General features: G+C 43.7%; 1 protein-coding gene across 1 annotated transcript in view; it reads right to left on the reverse strand.

The window, feature by feature from the left end:
- Efcab11 (EF-hand calcium binding domain 11) overlaps positions 1-15,385 on the reverse strand; it is a 160,317-nt gene that overhangs the window by 127,845 nt on the left and 17,087 nt on the right. Inside the window, exons 4-5 of the mRNA XM_052738198.1 lie at positions 2,917-3,018; positions 1,998-2,088 (exon numbers count right to left, since the gene is read on the reverse strand). Coding sequence (XP_052594158.1) covers positions 1,998-2,088; positions 2,917-3,018 — 193 coding nt within the window. The remainder of the gene's footprint in view (positions 1-1,997; positions 2,089-2,916; positions 3,019-15,385) is intronic.

Consider the following 15,385-nt stretch of genomic DNA (forward strand, 5'->3'; position numbering starts at 1 on the left):
CATGGCCCTGATGCCTTCAGCTTTTAGTTCCACCCACTGATGATGAAAAGGTTTAACCAGTTTTGAATTTGTTCAGTTAATACTGTTTTACTACTGCTGACTGAAACCCAGAAATATTTATCTTTCTTGATATCACAGGTAGATTTTGAAAACATATTAAGGTTTTGGGACTTGTTTTACAAAAATAAATTTTAATTTATTCTCTGACAATTTTATTCATGTACGTAAGGTATTTTGATTGTATTCATTCCCCCATCTCCCTCTGTCCCACCCCCCATGCCCTCTGGAATCCTTCTGTCTCCCAGCACACCCACTTCTTACTCTCATGACGATTTTTAATGACCTACTAAGTCTAAGAATGTACATGTGCATGGGGGTGGGGTTAATTACCAGTGGCTACACTCCTTCAGATAGATGTCTGGTCAGTGTGGACAACCTAGTGAGGTCCTGCCTACAAGAAAACCTACAGAGTGAGCTGGGTATGTTACCACTCAGTGATAGGGTACCTGTGTAGCATGCAAGAGGCCCTGGGTTTGAGGCCCAGTACCAGGAAAAAAATATATTTTTCTTCAAAAATCTCTACAAGGTAGCATCTACTATAACCATGTATCAAACACTTAAAGGTCAGCCAATTTGGGCAACTCCTTTATATACATGTCTATATATACATGGAAATAAATGCCAATTTTTAATTCCTCTCAAAATCTACCACTGAAAGGTAGAAATACATTGATATTCACTGTTCATCTCATCACGAAGCACATAAACAGATGCTAATATACATTTAAGAACCTGCTTTTACAAAATCACCTACATTCTCCACATTCACTTTGTATGCATCAGGATACATGTTCTCCTTCAATAGCCTGCTCAATGGCTTGCTTGTGAGCGAGGCAGCAAATGAATTTCATATATGTCACTGTTAATGATAATGCGCACAATCCTTATTCAAATAACCTACTTGATAATTTCTATTGAGCAGGGCTGGCTTCCAGCCAGATTCCATTCAATTACTTTTCTCCCAAAAGGGAAAATCTGCCAGATGTCCCCCAATATCCATTCCCTCTCTTTCTTCTGCAGTATCAGAACCTCTACTAAGCAGGCACAGGATTGTCCAAAGTCCCTCTCTCCCATGCAGACACAAGCAGCCTTGAACCTAAGTGTTGGTCACTGGGGCTTAAGGGGTTGATACAGAACCTCGAAAGAAGATTCAGGGCTTCTGTCCTTTCCTCTCAACTGCCCATAATTCAGATCATACAGCTGCAATTTCAACAGCCATCCCAGAAGACAAAAAAGTCAGGGGTTAAAGCCACCAGAGGAACAACATGGGGAACCCAGCTTCCTCATAACTATGACGTTATCATTCAGGCCTCAGTCGCCTAAGTTTATTGGAGAGAAATACATGAATATCTCTTGTGATCTTTCAGTATTTGGGTTTTTCTGGATGTTGCTAGTGATTAAAGTCTATTTAATGTTCTGGTGACAGTGGATGATAGGCTCAAGCTAGGGATCAGAGAAGAGGCAGCGGGGCCACTCTCTCAGGTCTGCACATGCTGATGCTAGTGTCACTAACATGACAGTCTGCAGGCTCCTGACACGGACTGCTTTCAGGCTACTTGCTCGTTTTGAAGAGAGGCACTGAAGGTATAAACCACAAGTGAACCGATGGCAGCAGCTTGGGAAGCGGATGAATGAGGGGCCGCCATGGTGCCTCCAGCTCTTCTCTCCAACTGTGTCAAATGTCAATAAAGCTTTATTGTGACACATAAACTCACAAGGTTCTCCTTTTCTCTCCTTATAAGCCCCTATCAAAGAGGTAGCTAGACTCACAACTAACTATGGATTTCTCTCCTGGACCATCAAACTAGGCTGTAAGAGGGAAATGTCCAAAAGTGAAAAGTCAGCATTAATGAGGGCTCCCTGTTAAACTAAACATTCTTGAGAGCAAACGGTAAATACAAGGGTAGATGGTGGATGCAATGATCTTAGCGTGGTACCTGAACACCTCCAGCACTGTCCTTGCGGGTAGCTTGGGAGCCACGCGACTGAATGCCCTTTTGAAATCTTCTAGAGTTAAAAATCCACGATCTATACGGAAACAAAATATTAAGCATTCACTTATTCCTATAAACCCCGTGAACTATGACTTCATTCATAATAGTTATGGGAAGTTAAATTTTAATATATTATTAAAATTAGAAGAAGCAGCAGCAGTAATTTACAGTTGGTCTTACATACGTCATTACACACCCAATGAACACGTCTCCCTGGAAGAATTTCAGAACGTGGTAGTGATACCCTGCCCTTGGGTACAGTCCTAGATAAGCCGGAAGGCCACCACCAGCCTTGCACTTTCTGGGTCTCTAAGTTCTAGGGAAAGGATTGCAGAGACCAGACTGGAATGATGCACTAGGTTTCAAGTCTTTGTGATCTGCCGAAACCTTCCAGTCTTCCAAGTTCACTGTGTCCAGCTTGGCATTAGACCTATGATAGATTACTATTTAGGGGAAAATACAACCATAGTCAGCATATGAATCTTGGAAGCCACACGTAGTGTGGAAAATGATTTTTCCAGTCAGGTATGGGTGAAAGTGAGAGTCGCAGAAGCGTCTTCCACATGTCCATGGATGGCTTGTGGCCTATGTCCCCATACGGCCAGTCTTCTGGCTATCCCCACTACAACATAGGTACAATAGACAAGCACACAAACCCAATTACATAACGGCAACTATTTCATCCAGGGTGTATGCTAGAAAGTTAGCATCCCGAAGTAGGAAAGGATCCCCATCAACACCTGTGGCCACAACCAATGAGCGTGGTAGTGATCTTCCAAGTATACTGTGCCACTGGGAATCTACTGCCATTCCCAATTCCTCAGCAGCAATTCTTACATGAAAACACTTTAAAGACACTTACAGTGCACGTCGAAAGCTGTGAAGATGTGCCTTATCTCATTGCGATAGAGCTGCGCCTCCTTCTTTCTCTTTACGACATTTAAAAACCCCTCGAGTGATATACCTACAAGATGTGGGGGGAGAAGAAACAATTTGCCAAAGATGACTACATTCCTCTTCAAGAAGAAATAAGCCAGACATGAACAGTGATAAATATCACAAATAATCTGAGTTTTATCTTTCACTTATGAATACAGTCAGAAAGACATTGTGTTGTGCTACACACTAAGCAAGTCCAACTGTAGCAATCAACAACGAACACCAGAGACACACAGGCTGATTGAGCTTCTCAAGGATCCATGACCTTGAAAAAGTTGAACACTCTCCCTCTGAAGGATCCAAAAGGCAGGCATGGAACCGCTTATTAAAGAACGTTGCCTAATTTTCCCTCCACTAAGCTGCTTTAGTACTTTTCTTTGCTAGCCAGATGTCATTTCAGCAGGTTTTGTTCCCCCGACTGGGAGATAGGGTCAGAGAAGTAGTTTCTCAAAAGTCAACACCAATTGTATGCCACAGATAAAGGTGGAAAGAATATTACATAAACAATAGAGCTGGCACCATCCCCAGCCCTGGATACACCCCACAACGTGTTCACGGCCTCAGGCTCAGCTTCCTGCGACTCTCGTAATAAAAGAGCCCAGCGTGATGATATGAGGCTGGGTACTGTGCTTACAACGTCTATTAAAATGAATTCTAATGTGATCTTTGTAGCAGGTTTAAGGAGCAGAGCCAAGAATTTAGACATTTTAGTGAACTGAGCCTGAAATATGTAGAAAGAGCAGTTCATTTGCATCATGTAGGATTTCCATTAAAAAGTTATCACTTTGTTTTAAAAATAGCCCCAAACTATGTAAGTGTGTGTAACTCTATCGTTTGGGCGACATAACTAATAATATTGAGCCATATGCCTTTTCCAAAATAGCTTTAAGAGTTTACAATGCTAAAACAATTTTCTTGGGGCTAGAGAGATGGCTAAGTGGTTAAGAGCACTGACTGCTCTTCCACAGGACCTGGCTTCAAATTCCCAGCACCCACATGGCAGCTCACAATTGTCTATAACTCTAGCTCCAGGGGACCTGTAGTGGGTAGCTGTTCCATCTATGACCTTGAAGTACCTGCCCCTGGGACGTGGCCGCAGGGGACCCTCAAGACCTGGGATGTACATACAAAGCTCTCTCTTTGCTCCCTCATGGTTTTGGATGCTGGGACAGACCAGGCAAACTGCAGGCAGAAGAATAGTGTGGGACTGTGCCTCACCCTTCCGGGATCCTATAAAAAAAAAAAAAATCCTCTATTTTGTCTTGTGAGTTTTCTTTCCCAAATAAATTCCTTTGCCCTTAAAGCAGACTCTGTGGCATTCTCACGTTATCTGGTGCCCAACGTGGGGCACAAACCCTCACCCCTGGGATTAAGAGTCCCATGTTCTACCAACTAAGCGAGCCGGTCGGTCCCAGCATCCGAAACCATGAGGGAGCAAAGAACGAGCCGCAGATGTGCATCCCAGATCTTAAGGGTCCCCAGTGGCCATGCCCCGGCAGGTACTTCAAGGTCATAGGTGGAACAGTTACCCACTACAGGGACCCAACACCCATGGCAAAAACACCAACGCACATTAAGATAAATAAATAAACAAATAAATTTCTTAATTTTTTTCTTATTTGAGATTAATGACTTACAAGCTTTAAAAAAAAATCCATGTAGCTTTACGCTTCTAAATGATTATTTTACAATTTTTAAAGACCCACAATGTGCCAGCCACTGTAATAAATGCTGGAGGTGGAGGGTGAGAAAGAGTGTGATCCCAGTTCCAAGGGACACACAGCGTACTATGGGAGGTGGCCATTGCGCAGTTGGCCTGCAAGAGCACGCACCCCTGAAAACTGGCATGTGCAATGACGGGGAGAAGCGTGGAAGGTTGTGAGAGGCACCCAGGAGTCCTTGTAGCACAGACTGGAGGAGGGGGCTCTTAGAGGAGGAGATACGCAAGCCAAGACCTACACCACGAAGATACGACAAGTGGCTACAGAAGGAGAAGAGGAGCAGTCCAGGCAGTGGAAGAGCACATGCCAAGGCCGTGGGGCAGGACACGAAAGGCCATGCAACTAGACTGGGCTCAAGGAGAGAGGAAGAAATACAACACAGAGTTGTCGAGGGACACAGGGCCGGAACTCTCAGCCCTTGGGGACTGCAGTAAATAACTGAGGCTGCAAGAGGAAGTCAGGAAAGGGTTTTCATTGCGAAGGGATATGATCTGATTTAGACTTGGGAAAGGTATTTCGGGTTATTGTTTCTGTGAAAAAGGACTGGGGGTAAAAGCAACGGTATAAAAGGAGAGTGGGGTTAGGAGGCGAGAGTCCTGCGTGCACCAGCAGTGGGAGGGACGGGGCGGAAGGCCGTGCTTTAGAACAGAAATGACACCACTCGAGGAGGAGGAGGAGTTCGACGGGCGGGTGAAATGTCAAATACAGCACAGAGGTTCTGGACTGAGTACTCAGTGGTCTGAGGTGTCAGTTAAAGGCATGAAAAGGCCCGGGGGGAAAGCAGGACCAGGGGACAGATAAAGTGCTGTGGTTTAAATGTGTTAACTGTATGACATTTTGGAGACAGCTGAGAGGAAAAATGACTGGGAGGCAGCTGGCCTTACTCTTTAGAGAGCAGGCATTATCTCCGAGCTACAATGTCCGGCAGGTATTCAATAAATACAGTCATCCATGTCTACTGGGGTCTGTGGAGGATGGGGGTTCCAGGATTCCCCCAGAAGGTATCAAAATTGGAGGATGCAAAACTCCCTGATACAAAATGATGTAGTGTTTGAGTATAACCCTACACAAATGACTTGTAGCTAATGTAACATAATCGCTATGTATATAATTGGACTGTCTTGCTTAGACAACAATGATAAAGAAAAAGTCCACACACATTCAGCTCAGATGTGATTTTTCTTTTCAAATACTTTCCATCATAGTTGGCTGAAGTGCAGCAACTTTGGATACAGACGTTAGACTGTACTGCACTGAATTTGCATATGCAGTTTTTTCCCCCTGTAGTTGCTAAGGACAGAGATTGATGCAGCTCCATTCCCATCTAATCACCCTGTGACCAGAGAACATATTTTAAAATGCTAGCTGAGGTTGAAATTGAAGTCTAGCCATGCATGTACCCAAAGATCATATCCATAACTTTAGTTTCATGAACTCCAAAAGCTAATAAATTAAATCACATCTAGAGTTGTTGAGATTCCTGAATAATTTATTCATAGGTGGTATGCATTCTGTAAGATCCATCAGATTCCTACCCCAGCCCACAGTCCAGCCCCTTCTAGCAAGCATCCTGGTGCTTCCTGCATCCACAGGCTCTTTGTGCAACCTGTACGACCCATCGGCATCCTACCCCAGCCCAAGATCCAACCCCTCTAGCAAGCATCCTGGTGCTTCCTGCATCCACAGGCTCTTCGTGAATCCTGTATGACCGGCCCATCAGCATTCTACCCTAGCCCAAGATCCAGCCACTCTAGCAAGCATCCTGATACTTCTTGCATCCATAGGCTCTTCGCACCTAGTGCTCTGGCACACGTAAATACATTGCCTGAAAGCACCTATTGCTTTACTTCTCCTAGTGAATTTTTAATCACACATCTCCTTCCAGATGCAACTGAAGCATTTCTTCCACTTTAAAGGTCTCTGATGTCTTTCTGCTGAGTCCCTTTGCTGTGACCAAAAGCCCAGAGGTCACAACACACTCAAGGAAAGGCTTGGGCTCTATGGCAGTGGCCTGACTAACTGTCTAGCTGAGAGATGCTAGGGAAAAGGAGTATGTGCTGTTTAAAAGTTCATCCCCAGTGTTTAGCACAAAGCCTGTGTGCAACAGGCATTCACTACATGCTTCTGGGTAAGTAACGTGTACTGACTAAATAAGAATGATCATGGAGATATCATTTCTAATTCTCAACAAAAAAACAAAACATTAAGATGTGTGTTTTGAATCATCTTTAACTCCAAAAAGTAAAAGCAAAAAGTAAGTCATATTTATTTACATGGCCAGTAAAATGAACCATCACTTTAGGAAAAAAACAGAATTCAGAGAGAAAGAAAACACACTCTGATCACTGCAGCTCACTCAGAGAAATGAGGGGCGGAGTATAGTTGCATGGTTCCCTGTGTGATTCATAAGAAACGGGAGCATATGAATGCTGTCGTCTTCTTAATTACATATTCAGATAATGCATCCATAGTTGGAGTTATAAAGTATGCAGGTCATCATTTCACAATTGTATAGTATAAAAAGCAAATGTTCTTTAGTTTTTAATAGGAAAAAATACTTAAATTATATGTTTACTACCACTTAAAATGAAAAACAATCCAATAACTCAAATAACACTATTATGAATAATCATGTCTTTTCATACTCTTTTCCCCAGAGTCATATACCTCACATTTTAAACTCAGTGGCGGGTCAGAGCACAGGGTACACCGTGTAAACACATGATCCACAGCATGGCCTCAGGCTGTTTTCCAGGGCAGAATACATCCAAAATGCAAGCCTCTTTTCTGACGACTAAGTTTTCATTTAGCGCAGCTTTCCTGTTGCAATACTACAATTGCTTTCCAACGCTAATACTTAATAATTGACTATTCTAAAGCTTTGCAACAAGCACAGTGATGTAAGGTTTGCAGAGCTTGCTGCCTCTTCAATGGCCTAGAAACAGAAATCCTACTACTGGCTCCACCTGCTGTCGCAATATTCAAACCAAAAATTACCACTTCAAAAAGACTCTCAATAACTCCATTTATGTCCGATTTTATACCCAATGCATTATCTGGGCCCCCCACCCTGAAGCAAAAGAGTATGTTCTAGAAAATTCTAAATTCAAACACGATCTTGAGTTCTCTATGTACACTGCTCCACTTAAACAGTTACCTACACACACACCTCTGGAGTAACAAATCAGGGCCATGATACTCCTGACACGAAGGGTTACAGGGTCTGGATGTTTGTGTTCTCTAACAGGTCTACAGAGGCGTATACAACCTGCCAGTGTACCCAGACTCTACGGGTGTTTTGTAGATCTTTTGTTTTTCTTCTGTTAGCAAGATCTTTTTTAATAACAAGACATTTGTTATTAAAGTCCCCACATTTCCTTGTTCAGCAGTGTCACTGGAAATGGCCTCACAAGATGCCAAACTGAGGCTCACAGCTTAGCGACTGTTAGCTTCCTGCCATGCAGACAAATATAAAACAGAGAATCCAAAAGGAGCAGAGGTTTATTTTTGCCTCTGGTTTCAGAGAGTTCAATCAATGATCCCTGGGTCCTATTACCACGGCTGGAGTGCACAATGGGAGAAACCGTCCTTTTGATAGTAACAGATATATAAAAAGGAGTGCCCCGATAGCCCTTCAAGGGCACACCTAATTTCCTTGGACTAGGCCCTGCCCACTAAAGGCCCCACCACCACTAAGGAACATCACAAGCTAGTGGCCCAGCTGTGAATACACAGCCTTTGAAGAACACTTAAGGTCCAGAGCATTATAAAGTCCAATACTTTTTACAAATCCCCTCCTGATTCTTAAATCTAGGCATTTTCTACACAACTGGAAAATATGTCCTTCCATTTTATAATCTATCCTGGGCAAAATGAATCCTTTTCATGTTCTATGATGAAGATGTGTATAAATTTTTACTTCCCGAACTACTTAATATGTGTGATGCAGATATGCCATATAGCAAAAGACTATGAAGGTGATTTTTTTTCTACTTTTTGAAAAGCTGATTCCTAGGAGGGTAATCAGCTTTCACCACAGGGGTGAATGTATTCAAAAAATCGAATAAAACTATCAAATTTTTTTTCTTTGAAAGTTCCATTATGTATATCTTTTTGTGGTTCACAGTTCTAAGCTTCAGGGTCAGTACACACCAAGAAATCCTCTTGAGAATGAGGCAGTCTGGTGTCTGGCTATCATAGGGAGCTCAAATTAGAAACTGTAATAAACCCAGGGAGAGTGAATGAGAAAACAATAAAAATGGCAGGTGACTTGGCTGTGAGGCTGGTCCTAGGTCTAGCGAAGAAGGCAAAGTTCATGCTCACTGTTCCATATATTCATTTTCCCAAGGACTGAAATGCCTAAAACTAAGGGCTTAAAAGGATGAAGTGGCCTTTTTTTAAAAAAAGCATAATGTAAGCCTTTTCTAGTTTGAGGAATAAAATTCAGATTACACGTTTGGGCAGCCATGATTGCGGGTGTGCTATGTTTGTATAAAAGGAGAGAAGATGTACGCAACACCAACACGCTGAGTTGTCAGAGCAAGGTGGACGAGTAAATTCAGGGGACTGATATTTTCTTCCAACCGCCTGCAGAAAAGTAGAATAAAGAGAACGGAACCTCTATTACTAGAAGAAATCAAGCTTTTCTGTATCACTGGGAGGGAGACAAGTTAAGAGCAGGTTACAGCAGAATAGAGATCTTATTCCTATGAACACGGACAGGAATCATTACCTTTTCATTATACACGTCTCCTGATCATAAAGCACCAAAGGTGCTTGGTGCTAAGAGTGCCGAGTCCTGCCTCACTCAGCAATTTAAAGCCTCATCCTTCTCTGCAAACTGGACCTTAACCTCCTTCCCAGCTCTCAGCTGCATGAGGTCAGGGAATGGGGCTGAACGGGGGTCATTTCCAGTCACATACTATATACTCCTGTTGGTGCAGGAGGTAGCAGGATTCTAACACACTCTGGTTTGGGAAAGATACTTTCCTAATGGCTTGAGACATGACAGATTAGGGTGTCCAGATCTAAGAGGAGAGTGTTGGGACAGCACTGCTACAAGGAGACAAACAGAGATCTGAGAGTAAACACCATGGGGGAAAGAGTCTATGAGAGGTGTGAAGGAGAGGGCCTTGGAGAGCAGACAGACTAGCCTGCCTTCTGCACAGCCAGCTGTGGAGTGGCGGTGATAAACACCCTGGCAAAGCCACGATGACACCCGGGGCTTTTATGGGGAAGTCTGAATCTATGATGGGTTATGCCGAGCAGAGCAGAGGGATCCACGACAGCTCGAGGAGAGCTGCTGGCAATTCTCTACATTCATTTACTTCAGTCTCCTCTTGGCTCCACCACTCAACCCAATCCTACCCATCTTCAGGGTCTGCTTCCAGGAAGGAAGCTTCCTGTCTTCCTGCATACAGCCTCAGTATCCACCGCTTACCCCAATCCTACCCATCTTCAGGGTCTGCTTCCAGGAAGGAAGCTTCCTGTCTTCCTGCATACAGCCTCAGTATCCACCGCTTACCCTAATCCTACCCATCTTCAGGGTCTGCTTCCAGGAAGGAAGCTTCCTGTCTTCCTGCATACAGTCTCAGCACAACATCCAGCCACAAGGGAAGAGGCAATGCATCTTTCCTATAACTTCCCTAATGAGTCAGCGTCTGTCTAATTCTTTCCTGTCCCTGCAATGAAGACAGTCGCCATTATCTAAACGGACAGGGAAATAAACAAATGGATGTAGATATGTGGGTAGCACAACTGCTCTTCAGATTATGATTTCAAGATATAACACCTTCGGTCTGTGTGTGGCTTCCTACTTACAGAAAGAGCTATGAAGCTAAGCAAAACGTGGAAGACTTCACTCCAGTTATATCTTGACATTTGTTCTCATATAGGAGCCTGGTGTCTCAAGACACACACCAGTACAGGACCTAAAAGTCTAGAAAATGGAAATTTAAATTTAGGAAAATATTGTATTTACTCAGCTAACAAATCAGACAAGACAGTAATAGACAAGACACACAAGCCAACTGACCATTAACCTAATCATCTACAAATTATTTTTCAATTAAACTTACACTGGATAGCATGACTGAGTCAAACAGCCCATAATTACCATGATGATGAATCAATCCCTTTGATTTTCCCATCATTCAAATCCAAAGGTTAAAATTAACTTCCAGGAAGGCTTTTTCTTGTATAAGTATGAAAGTAAAAGGTTATTTTAAAAGAGGCTATACTAAAAGGAAACAAAAAAATTCTCAATGTAGTCTTCAAACAAAAGCAAAATTCTGAGGTATTTTGTCCTGCCTCTCACCACCCCCACCCCACCCCAAACCATATTCTATAAAGCACTGGGGGGAAATGGAGATAACTATGTGAGGACTAAGCGAGCATGCTCAGTAGGTTCTTATCTGCAGTGCTTACTTAGCATCCAGAGAGCAAGAGCACCATAAAATTCACGTGCTGCTCTCGACACAAACCGATGGGCGAACCGAGCTATAAAAGTTGCCTTAAATATAAGGCGAGCGCTTTGACTGGGACTGATATCCAGAATATATAAGGAACTCAAGAAATTAGACATCAAAATGCCCAACTGTCCAATTAAGAAATGGGCTATAGAACTAAACAGAGAATTCTCAACAGAGGAATCTCAAATGGCTGAAAGACATTTAAGGAATTGCTCAACATCCTTAATCATCAGGGAAATGCAAATCAAAACAACTCTGAGATACCACCTTACGCCTGTCAGAATGGCTAAGATCAAAAACACTGAAGACACCTTATGCTGGAGAGGATGTGGAGCTAGGGGAACTCTCCTCCATTGCTGGTGGGAATGCAAGCTTGTACGACCACTTTGGAAATCAATATGGCGCTTTCTTAGAAAATTGGGAATCCATCTCCCCCAAGATCCAGCTATACCACTCTTGGGCATATACCCAAGGAATGCTCAACCACACCACAAGAGCACTTGTTCAGCTATGTTCATATCAGCATTGTTTGTAATAGCCAGAACATGGAAACAATCTAGATGCCTTTCAACTGAAGAATGGATAAACAAAATGTGGTACATATACACAATGGAATACTACTCAGCAGAGAAAAACAATGACATCATGAGGTTTGCAGACAAATGGATGGATCTAGAAAAAATCATCCTGAGTAAGGTAACCCAGACTCAGAAAGACAAACATGGTATGTACTCACTCATAGAAGGATACTAGATGTGGAACAAGGATGACTGGACTGCTACTCACATCACCAGAGAGGCTACCTGGAAAACAGGACCCCAAGAAAGACACGGGGATCGCCCAATGACAGAGAAATGGAATGAGATCTACATGAACAGCCTGGACATGAGTGGGGGTAGTGAAGGGCAAGGGTCGAGGGAAAGAGAGCTTGGGGGAGTGGGAGATCCCAGCTGGATCAAGAACAGAGAGGGAGAACAAGGAATAGGAGACCATGGTAAATGAAGACCACATGAGAATAGGAAGAAGCAAAGTGCAAGAGAGGCCCACAGAAATCCACAAAGATACCCCCACAACAGACTGCTGGCAATGGTCGAGAGACAGCCTGAACTGACCTACTCTGGTGATGGGACAGCCAAACACCCTAATTGTCGTGCTAGAAACCTCATCCAACGACTGAGGGATCTGGATGCAGAGATCCATGGCTAGGCCCCGGGTGGATCTCTGGGAGTCCAATTAGCGAGAATGAGGAGGGTTTATATGAGCGAGAATTGTTGAGACCAAGGTTGGATAAAGCACAGGGACAAATAGCCAAACGAATGGAAACACATGAACTATGAACCAATGGCTGAGGGGTCACCAACTGGATCAGGCCCTCTGAATGGGTGAGACAGTTGATTGGCTTGATCTGTTTGGGAGGCATCCAGGCAGTGGGACCGGGTCCTGTGCTCATTGCATGAGGTGGCTGTTTGAAACCTGGGGCCTATGCAGGATCGCTTGGCTCGGCCTGGGAGGAGGGAACTGGACCTACCTGGACTGAGTCTACCAGGTTGATCTCAGTCCGCGGGGGAGGCTTTGCCCTGGAGGAGGTAGGAAGGGGGGGGTTGGCTGGGGGGAAGTGAGGGGGGCGGGAGGGGGGAGAACAAGGGAATCCGTGACTGATATGTAGAACTGAATTGTATTGCAAAATAAAAATAAAAAAATTTTTAAAAAAAAGGAAAAAAAATTCACATGCTGCTATTCATACAATGCCCTAGGTTCACCCTACAATGGCAGCAGACCATCTGGGAGTCCTATATTCAGGGCACATGGTCTTTGACTTTCACAGAGTCATGCTGACATGTCCCGGCATTAAACATGGACCTACCCTGAAGAAAACCTAAGGAGCAGCCACAAAACTCACTGCTGTGTGTACTGCACTGTCTATGGACTCAGAGAGCCACTCAGTAGCCTCTCCCACCGTAGGACGGCACAGAAGTATCCCAGGCCAGGAACTGGCCTGTCTAGGTTTTTCCTGTGTGGACACTGACCGTTGTACCTGTTTTTTTCTCTCTTTGCTCCGGATGCTTGGATTCAGAACCAAGTCTGAAACCAGTGACTACTGATACAGAACCTGTTGGTTTGCCCTTTACAAACGGACAGCACTCCTGATTTCAACTATCATTTTCCTTAGGGGAGTGACTACCAACCTCAGTCCTGTTGGGACCATAAACAGGACCCACGGCACTACTGAAAATCAAGGGGGGGCGGGGCTGGAGAGATAATGGCTCAGTGGGTAAGAGTGCTGACTGCCCTTCCAGAGGACCCAGGTTCAACTCCCTGCACACACCTGGCAGCTCACACCTGTCTGTAACTCCAAAATCTGACACCCTCCCACAGACACACATGCAGGCAAAATACCAATGCAAACAAAAAATAAATAACTTTAAAAAATCAAAGGAAGGGCTTATAGGTGGCCATGAGAGCAAGGTCACAGATTCCACGGCTTCAGTGTGCTCCTTATTAGCCAGTTTTTGGTATTCTAGGTAAATGACTTAACTACTCTAAGTTTCATATTTTTAATGTCTCAAAGAGGGGAGCATTTGATAAGATCATAAAGTTGATTAAATATCTACTACAATGTGCTCATCACAGATCTGCACACGATTGTTCAAGAAATGTAGTTATTGTCTATAAAATAATAAATGATGTAGCACAAGCAAACGTCTTTTCTAAAGACTTGTACAAATGCCAGGTGCATGTTCTCTTACCTCTTTTCTATATCAGTCTCCTCATCTTAAAACAGGGGACAGCTGAGTGTTTCTAGGTCTCTTCTAGCTCCAGTTTCCTTCACCAATGTAAGAGAAGCTACGAGCAAAGCCCTGAGTGAGGAAACCTGTATACTGATATCGATCTCATCGGTGATCCATCACGTCCTTACTGACATCAATGTCATCGGTGATCGGTGGCTTCCTTAGCTAGATGGCTTGACTCTTTTTCTCAATTCCTTTGTCTTGGCTATACTAGTTGGTTGAAACTTATATCCACTTGCTTGTTGACTGACAGAAATGAAATCAATACTACCTTTTTGCTACTCATTTGGGGATTCCCCCAGGTTCTCCAAAAAATGTACTTTTCTTCCAGCTAGCCTATATCTATTCTAATAGCTTTGATTCAACTTTGTGTTTTTATTCATTTTCACAAGAAACTTCTAACAGACACGATTCATCTTCTAAGGGGACTACAAGCCCTTGGAAAACAGGACCTGGGCATCCAGGTACTGTCCCAAACTGCAAGTGAGGTGTATCTTCAGAATATTGCCCTTACTTAGGAGCAACTGAGGCAATGTGAACCCAGGACATGTGTCTAGACCTCATCTAGGAAGCGCTACAGCCAAAGGACCCTGCATAGACACCTGCCATGGCCTTGACCTGAAGAATAGCTATGGAGCCAGGTACAGTGATAAAGGTCTATAATGCCAATACTTGGGAGGTGCAGGCAGGAGGCTCAGGAGTTGAGGGTCATCCTTGACTATGTAGAAAGTTTGAGGCTAGCCTGGGCTACATGGGATTGTCTTTAGCAACAACAACCATAGCAACAACAACAACAACAACAAACCTGTGGGTAGCAGAAAGAGAATTCCCAATCACAAACACCCAGAAGAACTTTGGGAACTGGATTATCAAAATAGGTACATTCCAGGAAGCAAAGGCCAACCCTTAACTCCTCCAATGTCAAAACACCATGGAGAGAGACTGGAGATGGTCCGGAGGTTAACAGCCCTTGCTGTCCTTGCAGAGGACACAGGTTCAGCTCTCATCATCCTCATGGTGGCTCACTACCACCCACAGGCCCACACATAAAAGCAGGCAAAACACTCATGCATATAAAAAATAAAATAAATGGGGAAAACACACTATGGAGAGAGACAACGTAATTGAAGACATTTAATCTCTACATAATCCACTTCTTTCAAGAAAAGTACCATGTGGTAAATGTGACCCTTGTGAGCTACTGGGAAGAAAATGAGTTGATAGTGTGAAATTGGTTTAGGATCGGCAGTTCTAATAGAAGGAATTCGTGTGAGCAGCAGAGTTCGATGGTTACTTCGCGTGGAATAACTACTTAACTGTTTCTCTTAGATGTTTGTGGCCTGGAGTCACACCCGTCAAGTAAACACAAACCGAAGCTGGATGGGGCGAGTTGGTGCCCTAGCTATAAATCT

This window comes from Peromyscus californicus, unplaced genomic scaffold, assembly GCF_007827085.1.
Source record: "Peromyscus californicus insignis strain IS unplaced genomic scaffold, ASM782708v3 Scaffold_15__1_contigs__length_86483966, whole genome shotgun sequence".
In the NCBI taxonomy this organism is placed as follows: Eukaryota; Metazoa; Chordata; class Mammalia; order Rodentia; family Cricetidae; genus Peromyscus; species Peromyscus californicus.